At 38.1% G+C, this 12,215-nt stretch overlaps 1 protein-coding gene across 2 annotated transcripts in view; it reads right to left on the bottom strand.

The window, feature by feature from the left end:
* ctif (CBP80/20-dependent translation initiation factor) overlaps window positions 1-12,215 on the bottom strand; it is a 139,844-nt gene that overhangs the window by 39,160 nt on the left and 88,469 nt on the right. For both annotated transcript variants that reach the window (XM_015340089.2, XM_015340094.2), the window contains 2 exons: window positions 9,872-10,379; window positions 8,590-8,889 (listed from right to left, as the gene is read on the bottom strand). In XM_015340089.2, the coding sequence (XP_015195575.1) occupies window positions 8,590-8,889; window positions 9,872-10,379 (808 nt within the window). The remainder of the gene's footprint in view (window positions 1-8,589; window positions 8,890-9,871; window positions 10,380-12,215) is intronic.

Below are 12,215 nucleotides of genomic sequence, written 5' to 3'. Positions count from 1 at the left end.
ACAATTGTTAATAATGACCAGTCCTTTAAACAACAAATACTCATTTTAACCAATTAATAAAGAGCAAATATCATCAACTGATAAGGAGACATAAATAAAGCCTAACAGCTGAAACCAGAGTAGCTACTGTCTGTTTCAGATTACCATTAGCTTGAACTCTTAGTTTGATCAAGAGGCTGATCTGTGTTCTAAAATGGCACTACAGTAGCTAAGAAAACCTGTTTATGACAAGATTACACAAAATCACAATTATTAAATCATGTACTGTTTTTTTAGAAAAAGGATTTATTTTTTACGCATTTAGAACTCCATATGTTGCTACCTTTAGTGAAATTATAGTGCTCTACTGGCATGAGAAGATGGAAACTATCAGCCAAAACAGTATTTGTTAACCCTTAAGTTTTTACATACAGTAGCACTGAGTAGCACAAGAATGACCTACACCTAAATAAAACACAAAATGAGTATTACATGAGTACACCTGCTGTGATATATAGAGAGCTTATATTAACATGAACACTTAACTGTAATTGAAAGCTTTACCTCTGAAACAGGTGAACAAAGTTACCATGCTGTCTACAGATGGTTTGATGCAAGAGGTCAATAACAGAAAACATTTTTGTAAAGCACTGTAAAATCACATAGTTGAAGATTCAACCTCTTCAAAGGAAAACCCTACCATCATACAGATATTACTAGAGTCCTAATATTAAAATTACCATAATCCCACCCAGCCGATCATTGTATTATTTTGGTATTTAAGTAAAGCTGTAAATTGCAGAGTGAAACCTATTGCCAGGGCAACCAACTCAAGTCTTTCCTTAGTTACGTACTGTTGACTTCTCCCTTTTTGTGTTTTTTTGTCTCTACAGTGAAACATACTTCATAAGAAACAAAATGAAATATAGATTTCACACGAATCACCAATTTTTCATATATTTGTTTCTTTCAGGGAAGAGTTCTTAGGTAAGTAACTTTCCAAAATATGTTACACCCACAAAAGACCCCACAGTAAAGTGCAAAAATGAAAGTGGGCACATAGGCATTTTTTGGTATTATGTGCATTTTCTATCAGAAACAAAATATACAGAACTCCAAACACACAAAAAGCAAGATGGAATAGGTACTGTAAGAACACCCTTCTTTCATAGTTTGAACTTGGAATGTATATTGACCTCACTTCTTGTATTTCTAAAAAAGGAAATACATAAAAGATAGTGCAGCTGTGTTTTTTAATAGAATAAAGTTATTTTTCTGAGGGTTAATAGTGCTATTCAAGGTTAATATACTAGTGTTTGGATATTATTTTTGTTCTGTGTTCTAAGAGAGAGGTTATTTTAATGTCCAATTATCTCATGTACTACGCAAACATCCTTCACTCTTTTCAAGGAAACAAATGCCCTAATTAATGTCCAAATTACTTCCTTATTCTTTGGTACACTTTTCTTGAACCTATCACTGACAGGAGCAGAGGAAACAGAACTGTAAGGCAATCAGGTGTAGTGAGGTACTCTTAAATAAAATCATTTCTACTCAAATCACAGAAGACGTGGACACATACAGTATTTGGTGACAGCTTCAGCTACTGTATATCAATGTGCTCATAAGCTCTTCAAAAGACTAACGAGAAAAGCTATTATAAGCTGGATGGATCAGACTTATTGTACATATCACACCACCTACAGGTAGCTACCATTAACAAACAATTATAAAAATATCACATTCCTCTTACACTCTAGGAATACAAGCTTTAACATTTTTTTTATTTCTTTTTACACAATGAAATTGTGCTTCTTTAACGTGTGCAAGCTATCAACACGAGAGAATTTCTTTTTCAGGCATTGTGCTGAAGCCAGCTACAAAGAAGGCCTTGGTCTAAGGAAGGGGTTCCCTAGGTTTTGCAATACTCACTTCACCTACAGTGGTGGAACAGCAACCCTCAGAAAATTAGAAAAAGTATATGAACTTTTTTAGATGTATAATCATACTAATACCACAATAGTTTAACTATCCGGGCACATACAGGCTCCTTCACCCACAAATATCTAAATAAATTGAAATGTCTGATTCGAAAATATTTCCTGATTACAGGGAAACAATACAACTGTGTGCAAATACATTTTATGTATCCCATAGTTAATTTTAGTAAGCGTCTATCGTCTTGTCTGCTTATTTGGATTTGAGCATTATAGGTGTTGTTGTTTTTTGGAAATAACGTTTGCCATTAGATCATATAATGGTTTGCTGCTTACAATAAACCAGATATGGAATGATGATACATGATCAACAAACAGCAGAAGAATTTCTAAGATAGATTTCATGGAGAAATGCAAGACTCAATCACATATATCTAATTCTATGACATTTTTATTGACATTTTATATTATCTATTTTTTAGGGAAGTAACTTTCCAAAATATGTAACACTGTATGTAAACATGCCAGAAATACAACAACAATAATAACAACAATTAATATATTTATACCTGTTGAGGTTCATTCTTTAAGGAAATAATTCACAAGTGATTTTCATATGTTGATGTGATATATAGATTTAAATGACTACTACAAATGTCATAGACTTAGATATGTGAGATTGAGGCTTGCATTTCTCCATGAAATCTATCACAGAAATTCTTCTGCTGTTTGTTGATCATATATCATCATTCCATATCTGGTTTATTGTAAGCAGCAAACCATTATATGATCTAATGCCAGCAGCCATATCACCCTGCAACTCACAACTGGCAACCCACTGAAGCTAAGAAGTCTGAGCCTGGTCAGTACCTGGATGAGAGACCTCCTGGGAAAAACTAAGGTTGCTGCTGGAAGAGGTGTTAGTGGGGCCAGCAGGGGGCGCTCACCCTGTGGTCCATGTGGGTCCTAATGCCCCAGTATAACGACGGGGACACTATACTGTAAACAGGCGCTGTCCTTCGGATGAGACGTAAAACTGAGGTCCTGACTCTCTGTGGTCATTAAAAATCCCAGGGCGTTTCTCGAAAAGAGTAGGGGTGCAACCCTGGCGTCCTGGCCAAATTTCCCATTGGCCCTTACCAATCATGGCCCCCTAATAATCCCCATCTATGAATTGGCTTCATTACTCTGCTCTCCTCCCCACTAACATCTGATGTGTGGTGAGCGTTCTGGCACACTATGGCTGCTGTAGCATCATCCAGGTGGATGCTGCACATCAGTGGTGGTGGAGGGGATCCCCCTTACCTGTGAAGCGCTTTGTGTGGAGTGTCCAGAAAAGCACTGTATAAGTGTAAGCAATTATTATTATTATTATTATTATTATTAGCAACAGATGAATAAACACATAAAAATAATGCATATGACGTACTCTTTAAAAACCATCAATGCACGGCAACAAAAGTCATTCATAGTTGATGAGGCAAAGTCTAAATTAAAGTAACCCAATGGAATGAATGTTCAATTTCTACTCATTGCATGACTTAACAGATACAGATTATTGATGTCTTGAAGCTAGCAGCACGACTCAAACGACTGGTTACAAAAACATGTCATAAAATGGCATAGCCCCAATTACAGGGTGGTCACTACACTGGCCTTTTAAATTTAAGGAGCCTTTGCTAGGATATTTTTACTCCCTGCACTAAACAAATGAAATAAGTATGTTGATGTGATATATAGATTTCAAAGACTACTACAAAATGCCTTTTTTTTAGTTTGGTAAAAGTTAAATCACAAAGAGGTAGAAATTGACTCGGCTCCTAAGCAAATGATGTTCTTTGGTAGTTTGTTTTTTAGGACTTTATGCAGAAAAGTATTTCGTGAGGTCTCCAAAAAAAACAACCTTATAATCTTCTTTAACAAAGTAAACCCACATGCCTAGTGGATCACCAGAGTGTGCCATTTTACTCAGTGTCTGGGCTTGTCTGTTAAATGACAAGTTCATTTAAGACAGTTACTCATTAAGGCCCCTATTCAATATGGCAAATCAATTTCTCAGCTGTTTAGTTCTAATGAAGTACTACTATGCCAGGTAAGTCATTCTGGGTGGTGTTTGAAGGATCAGTGTCAACATGAGCTTATATTTCAATATTTGTAAAAAGTAAACTTAACATTAGGCTTAGGATGGTATAAAATGCTGTATGAGAATGCCACTAAATGTCTAAGCCTCTATATTTATATAACCATAATTAACTTCTTGGTTTTGTAGACACATCCTTCTCCTGAAAGCACATAACTTAAAAAAAAGCTAAGCTTTATATTCGGTTCATCAGCCCTTAAACAAAACAATCTTTTATCTTCTTCTCTGCGTACACTTGCTGACAAGAAAAGGAAAAAAACAAGAAAATGTCATACGCAGGTAGTTTGACATTTAGTTAAGCACGCAAGCCAAACCTGATTGAGACCTCTGAGATTACGATGATCATATAGGTTGATGATGTCAACCAAGCCTTTCTTCTTGTGGGTACGCTTCCAGTAAAATTACATTCAAATACATATCACTCGCAAACAAAAAGCCATCAGCAAATAATCAAATACTCAGGAGATTCCCAATGGCTTTCTGGGTCAGCAGACAGATTAGTTGCAGGGTCAGACACCATGTTCTAGCCTCCTGCTTTTTTAGATACTGACAGCCACACCGTTTTCTTGCAACTGAGAGACATTTTCCCTACAAGCTCTATTAGGAAAAGGAGTAATTGATGTCAGCTAAGAATGAAAGACTAGCAAACATTGCTGTAACCAGCAAACTAGACAAACCGTGTTGGACGTTTCAATGTTGTATGAACAAGACTATGCCAGTGAACGCAAAGGTAGGATGAATGGCAGAAGTGCTCTGAAAAGATTGGTACCAGTACAGATATGAATGAGGTTCAAGACTTTTACTTCCTTTTCACCATCTAACCCAAGACAAAAAGAGCATCTCTAGAATTAGCAACTGCTTTAAAAATCTTGTTTTTAAACAAAGTGTTAAATGATTTTTGAGCCTAAAGATCCTATCAAAAGTTTAGTGGTCAAGTAAGCACAACAAGTCAACAAGATTATCCATGTGACAAATATGATGTGAATTGTGGACAAAAGACACTAATTCCATTTTTTTAACATTCCATTATGAGTTAAATGTATTATACAGACAGGGTGTAAGGGCTACATGTGACCCATCCGAGGATGCTTCCTAGCAAAACTACCCATACAATTTCACCTTTAAGAAACTGAAGAAAGACTGTTCACATTACAGATTCCCTTGCAATGTGCAATCCTTCCACAGTCTGACCCAATGATCTCCAGTATTGAGGATTTACCATACACTTGGATTATCTAATGAAAAACAAAGAATCCAAAATATATACAGTGTATTTAGATTTTAAACCATGTGTGTGCTTGAGCAGCACTACACAACTCAAATGGAGAGATGTAATAATCTTCTGACTTTAAATGAGGATTCACTGTCAGGACAAGGCAGAATCACTTCAATCACTTATTTAAATCACTTATTTCTAATGTACATACTAGGATTATCATTCCAACACTATTAATAAACAAATAAAAACCTTAAAATTAACATTTTCTACTTCCCAGGGAACAGACAAGAAAACCATGAACATACTGTACTGCACTAGCCAAGCACATCTTCCTGACAGATCACTATCACTAAAGTGCAATCAAAGCAGCAAATTGTGAAAGCATTTGTGTGACGTTTTCAAAAAAATACCAAAATGTTTGTACTGTGTGTTGAAGTCACAACTTCAAGACCTTGATGACGAATGGTTCAATGCAGGATTGAACAGAAGAACTGGAGTAAAATAGAGGACGTATGACACTATTTTTCTATTAAATCATTTTCTAGTAGCACAACCCCAGTTGTTCTTCTGACTTATATGTCATGATGTGAAATGTCTTGACAGTAGCAAAAGCAGTTTTTGATTACCTATGTCAACCACATGAGGTGACACATTTAATCCAATAAAACTATTACTACAGTCAGGTCTCTTATGGTCCAAAAAATACTTCAGGCCTCTTCAGGTCCTTGGGCATTCCTTATTCGCAGTATTCATATGTGTGAGTTTAAAACTGTGTCCTCTGTTTATCCAAGTAACCATCCACCCCATCAGTCCTTTCTCAGTTTATCCAGTTCATCATCCACCATCATCAATCCTTCTCTAGCACTGCTAACAGGCACTTGGATCTGCCTCATGTTGCAATGAGACCTGCTGTCCAGACCTTGTGTTGCCATGACACCTTTAATCCTGTCCTAGAACTGGCCCTGGCTGCAGCCCTACAGTTTCATTCACTACAGAATTGGAGCAGTGACATCATGCTAAGGCAGATCTTGTTTACAGTTTGCTGAAGACAGTTCATGCTTAAATACAGTAGCTCAGAATATAATTTTTAAGATTAAACAGTGGGGTATGTGATTATGCCTCCGAAACAAAATTAATCCTCAGTTCTGCAGTTTTTTTTTGTTTAGGGTTTGTTGTGTAGGGAAAAAAATAATAGTGAAATGTCCTACTTTGTTGCAAATGTGAGGCAAGTATAAATATAGCCCTATAGCTCCATGTCCATAATCACAAAGATGACTATGTCGGAGACCAAGAAACACAGACCCTGCTGCATTATTCCCGTGATGCTCTAAGGTACCTGTGGGCAAACTATGGCCCGCCAGCCAGTTTTAACTGGCCCATAAATGACTCAATGTGTGCCATATTCATTTGTAACTTTGTTTGGTGCTGTTTATTCTTACATTTTATTATTTGTGCCATTAGATGGTGCATGAACGCTTTACCATAGTAATTCCAAACTGTGTATCGCACTACCTTGGGGAGGCGCCATTATCGGTCAGGGGCGTCTCAGGTATCCCCAGTCAAAGAAAATTTTATTACGAGCAAAACCCGCTGTTCGTGCACACAGAATGTACGAGTCGCGCGCTACCTAGCTAGATTGTGTCACATGACACTGGCCATGAGTGTCGGCCGTCTGTAAGCAGTGTACCAGTTAACTGCGGCTTCGGTGTTTCATGTTTCTATGAGTGGCCATTTTGTGAGTTTTTTGTTACACGATCGCAATTGAGAGGTTTTTAAATATGAGTAAAAAACGTGACACGGAGCCTAGTTCTAAAGAGAAACAGAAGTGCAAATGCAGAACGTATGACGACAGTTTCTTGAATTTCGGTTTCACGTGCACAATTGTGGACGCTGAAGAATGTCCTCAGTGTGTTGTCTGCCTTAAAGTGTTGGCTGCTGAGAGCATGCTCCCCAATAAATCGAAACGTCATTTAGAAACTGTTCAAAGTAGTTTGATAAGTAAGCCCCGTGAGTTTTTTTCGCGCAAGTTAAATGAATGAACAGAAAGCTGCTTTTTCCAGCCTTTATGAAGCTGGGTTTTCAGATCAGATCAGAGTCAATGTTGAGAAGGAGATGCACTTTGCCATTTCAAGAATACTACCCAGTATTTTTGGTGATTTATGTTAACATTAGTAAACAAGCCCACTTACCCATTAAGAGGAACAAACAAAAAGACATTGTATTTCTCCCCCTTTTAAAAAAATGTTGAATATTTACTTTTTCTAAGTCATTTTATTTGCATTTTAAAAGGATGTTGACTATTTTTTAATTTATTTCAAATTGTCTTCACATTTAAATAATTTCAATAAAATGTGTTGTCAGGTATTTTTAAAATTTTGATCAAGTATTTTTGGTTTTGAAAATAATTAAAAAGAATAAAAATTGGATCAACTTTATTTTTATTTTGACCCATCATTTCCTTTTCAAATTTATAATCTTTTGTAAAATATCACACTGCCATAGAACTTACAAAAAAAATTTGGGAACCCCTGCTTTACCAATTTGATTCACCAGTTAGAGTGGGTCCATCATACTGTGAGGGAACCTGTGCCAAAATGAGCTGAATGAAGAAGCAGAAAGTTGACAGTGAATGCAGAGTGTTCAACAAAGAAGGGACTGCAAAATACTTTTTCACAGAGGTTGGAACAAAGACTAAACAGTATGTTTAATTTGTAAGGAAAGTGTCGCAGTGTTCAAAGAATACAACCTCAGTTGGCATTTTTCTACCAAACATGCTAACTATGCTAGCAATCTGTAATGCGAGGAGCGGGCTAATAGAGCTTCCAAACTAGCCTCTAGTTTACAGGCTCAGCAAAATGTATTTTTCCGCCCTTCCACTATCCAGTAGAGGCCAGCAAAAAGGCAAGCTACCTGCCTTCGTATAAAATTGCTAAACAAAGCAAGCTGTTTTCCAAAGGGGAGCTTTTGAAGGAGTGTATGATAGGAACTGTAGATATTTTTTGTCCAGAGAGCAAATTTGAGAAAATAAGTTTATCACGTAGAACAGTTACCCGTTGGGTCGAGGTCATCAGTGATCACTGGCTTGTGAGTCAAATGTCAAGTTTTATTCAATATTTATTTTTTTTATATTTAAATTTTTTTTCTCTCAGGTTATTGTTAACCTTGAACTAATAAGCCTACGTTGGACTTTAAACTTATATAGTGCTATCTGTAACAGTAGCCTGAAGTGGCCCTCTAGACAGTTTCAAAATGTTATGTGGCCCTTGGTCCAAAAAAGGTCTCTTCCTTAAAAGCACTGGGCTTCCTCAACCTACCTGTAACATATTGAGTAGGAGGCTCCTGAACTTCGTCCCCTGCACCATGAACAGGGCCATCTTATCACATAGCTTGGCAGCGGTGGAGGCAAAGCTGCGATCGCTCACAGCCTTTTGGTAGATGGTCCTGACAATTTCCGTGAGCATCTCCTCCGAGTTGGTGGAGTTCTGCGCCTCCTCCATGAAGGTTGTGAGCTGGGAGTCTACGTCGCTGCTGTTGTTGCGCATGCTGTTAAGAATCTCGATCAGTTTGTCCATGCGGCTCCTATGAGGGTTTGTGGTCTCCACAGGGATTTCATCCTGCGAAAAGAGTTGAGCTCATTCAGCCTTTTTCCTCCCCACATGCTACACATTTTGGTCAGACAACCATAATTCCAAGAGCGATCTTTATATATGTTTCAGTGGTAGAGCAAGTTTCACAAAATTATTTATTGGCACACACAGCGACCTAAGAGCAATTAATCATGAGACTGAAGACATCTTATTTGCAACTCAAAAGATAATGTAGAAAAGAAACTACATACAAAATTCCAAGATAAATTACCCTGCTCTGAGGAAGGCAACTCACGATGCCTTTAGGTCTTAATCCCAAAGCAGTCTGGATGTTTGCAGTTCACATGATGAAGTACCTTTTTATGATTGCCACCTCATTCATCCCTGAATTCATAAACGACTTTATAGTAATGTTCCACAGCAGCAAGACTCTTTAATAATCCTGTGCAAATTGAATTAAACCTGCTGAACTGATAACAAGTAGAGCAGATACATTTCTCATCCAAGTGCAACATAAAACATGCAAAATGCAAAGGGTAGCAGTTCCCAGCCTGTGCCGAGTCAAGCCACTCTGCCTGGCATGGCTTCGTTATTATTTATTCCTTTTCATTTACAGGTAGCACAACCTGAATGGTGAAAAAAAAAACTTAATCACTGTCATTGGATTTTGTCTCTAGTGAAGCCAAAGGGAAATTACAAGGGCGTGTTATAATTGTTCCAGACTGTGGCAACAATTTCATGAAACCACATTGCTGGTTTGTCTTGATTTTCTGCATGCATTATGGTCTATTTGTTTTAATCTATAAAAGATAAAGCAGCATTAGGGGAAATCAGCAACCTAGAATAATGTAACCTGAATGTTTCTTTTAACATGGACTGTGGGAAAGCTGTAATAGCTGTGGCCTTTGATGTTTCTTTCTATATGATGTAAAGCTCTGAATTCTTCAAACCGCCCTAATCTAGGCAAAAGGTTGAGGCAGCTGCCTGTGCATGAAGGGAAAGGGATCACCTTCTCTTTTAGCCTTCTCCTCAATCTCTCCTTGGAGGACTGAAGTAGATTGACTTTCGGTCTGTCTGGATGGCTGTCCTTGCGCCTTCCCTCTGACTGCTGGGGCTGACTGGGACCCTCAGTGTGACCACCGTCAAACTCTGGTTCTGGCTTGGAGAGGACGGGCTCCTCAGGTTTCGTGCTCTCAGTCTCTTTGGCGTTTCTGATGCCGCTCAAGGGCATCTCCTTGTCACCAGCTCCCCCAAGTCCCACTGCGTGCTTCTGGTTGTGGTGCCAACGGCGGTTCTGGCTGTAGCCATGGTGACCGGGGCCCTGCCTCCCTGAGGAGTGAGAGCCTGGCCCCTGATACTGGCGGGTGTGTTTCGTGTTGCTCTGGGGGTGCTCTGCAATCTGCTGCTGCTGTTGCGGGACTTGTTGCTGATGCTGCTGCGATGGCGCCTGTTGTTGCTGTTGCGGCTGCGGCTGAGGATTCTGGGATTTGCCCCCTCCTGGTGGCCTCTGCTGTCTCCTGGAATGAGAAGAAGTTCAACTGACCAAAAGCTACACCACAATGAACGAGCACCTTAAACATAATTCTCATATAACTCATGTATCATGTCATGTCATTTGCCAAAGCACTTTTTACCATACGGTGGCGCGAGAAGGCGGAGCCTACCCGGCAAGCAACGAACACAAGGCAGGATACACCCTTGATGTGGCGGGGCGTCAGTCCATCACAGGGCAAGTGCAAGCCAATCATACATGGGGACAATTTGGAGGCTACGGTAAAGGCCGATGTGGGAAATTTGGCCCGGACACTGGGATAACTCCCTACTCTTATCGAGAGATGCCTGGGGATCTTTAATGACCACTGAGAGTCAGGACCTTGGTCTAACGTCTCATCCGAAAGATGGCGCCCACTACAGTATAGTGTCCCAGCAACTATACCCACTGGTCCCACTAACACCAACTCCAGCAGCAAAAATAGCTTCCCAGGAGATCTCCCATCCAGGTACTGACCAGGCTCAACCCTGCTTAGCTTCAGTGGATCATATAACTCACCTACTAGATAAATGAACTAGAAGAAACCAATGTCTGAGCAGTCTGCTTACAAAAAAAAATTACATAATGTAAAGGCCCCCTGTTCTGTTCAAATTTTCTTAATACATCAAGATCTCATATCAAACTCACAATATGTGAAAAAAAAATGTATTTCAATACACAAAAAGCTGTTGCAATCTAACACACAAAGAATTAACCAGATTTTTTAAAGCTTTCTTATTAAAAGCATCCTAAATTCACAACCAGGCCATACAAAGCAACTGAATAATCATCTTATGCTGTCTGGACTTTTTTCCAGTGGAAACAAAGTTAAAGGTGCAGGTGGTAAGAGGGCAATTCTAATATAATAAAAAGATGTGTAACATTCCTTAGCCATATTGTGAAAAGCCATCTGAATTTCAAACAGTTAATGAGCAGAACTACAAAACTGATTATGTTAAATTAAATTAAAAAATTAAAATAAAAACAACATTATATAAATATATAAATACATAAATACATTTTAGCTCTGTTTTATTCTCCAGTTGATTTTGTTACTTGTATGAAGCAAACTGAAATGTTGCATTTTTATAGCAATGCCAAGAAAGAAAACAAATGCCAAATATTCCTTGTTTTCATTTAACAGCTCTTCACTAACTTCAGAATTCTACCACCAGGAAACTAGAAAACCAAATGTTTCTACTTTCATGATGCAAACTATTTTAAAGAATTTGTTCAAATGTTCCTTTTCTTAATTAGTTCAATATTTGTATAACTACTGCATCTTCTCAGGACAACTGCTTGCCTTGAGCACAATTTATAACACTACAAAGATATCGCCAAGATGTCTCCAAGGTTGTTAGACATTTATGTACAGAACCAGATTCTCAAGAACAGCTCTCACTCCACTTTCTCAACACATTTCATAAATAGTGACCCTGTGTTTTTCTGAGAAAATACATCCATTTTATAGGGTGCCTTTTAATGGTAACAGTCCTCTCAAAATGCTTTACAAATTCCTGTTTTTAAAAGTAAAGTTTAACAATACTACAGAAAAATAAACAACATTTCATAATGCTTTTGACTACCTCTTTGAAGAAGATACCGTTGTTGAGATTCCAAGGTCAATTAAGAAATCCACAATAAATACAGTCAAAATGAAATCCTTTAGCAAACGCTACAAGGTCAACCTCAAAACATCCAATGGTTTGGTTTCACATTTTTATTTCCTTTTCTTAGATGCTTTCATCTTTTTAAGTTTGAGCTTTCATATTTGTTTTATATGAAACTGACCGAAACACAGTGGGAAAAATAAAACATAGAA

The sequence above is a fragment of the Lepisosteus oculatus genome, chromosome 3 (assembly GCF_040954835.1).
Source record: "Lepisosteus oculatus isolate fLepOcu1 chromosome 3, fLepOcu1.hap2, whole genome shotgun sequence".
NCBI classification, from domain to species: Eukaryota; Metazoa; Chordata; class Actinopteri; order Semionotiformes; family Lepisosteidae; genus Lepisosteus; species Lepisosteus oculatus.
Note: the sequence above shows the minus strand (reverse complement) of the source record. Positions and strands in the feature narration are given on the sequence as shown.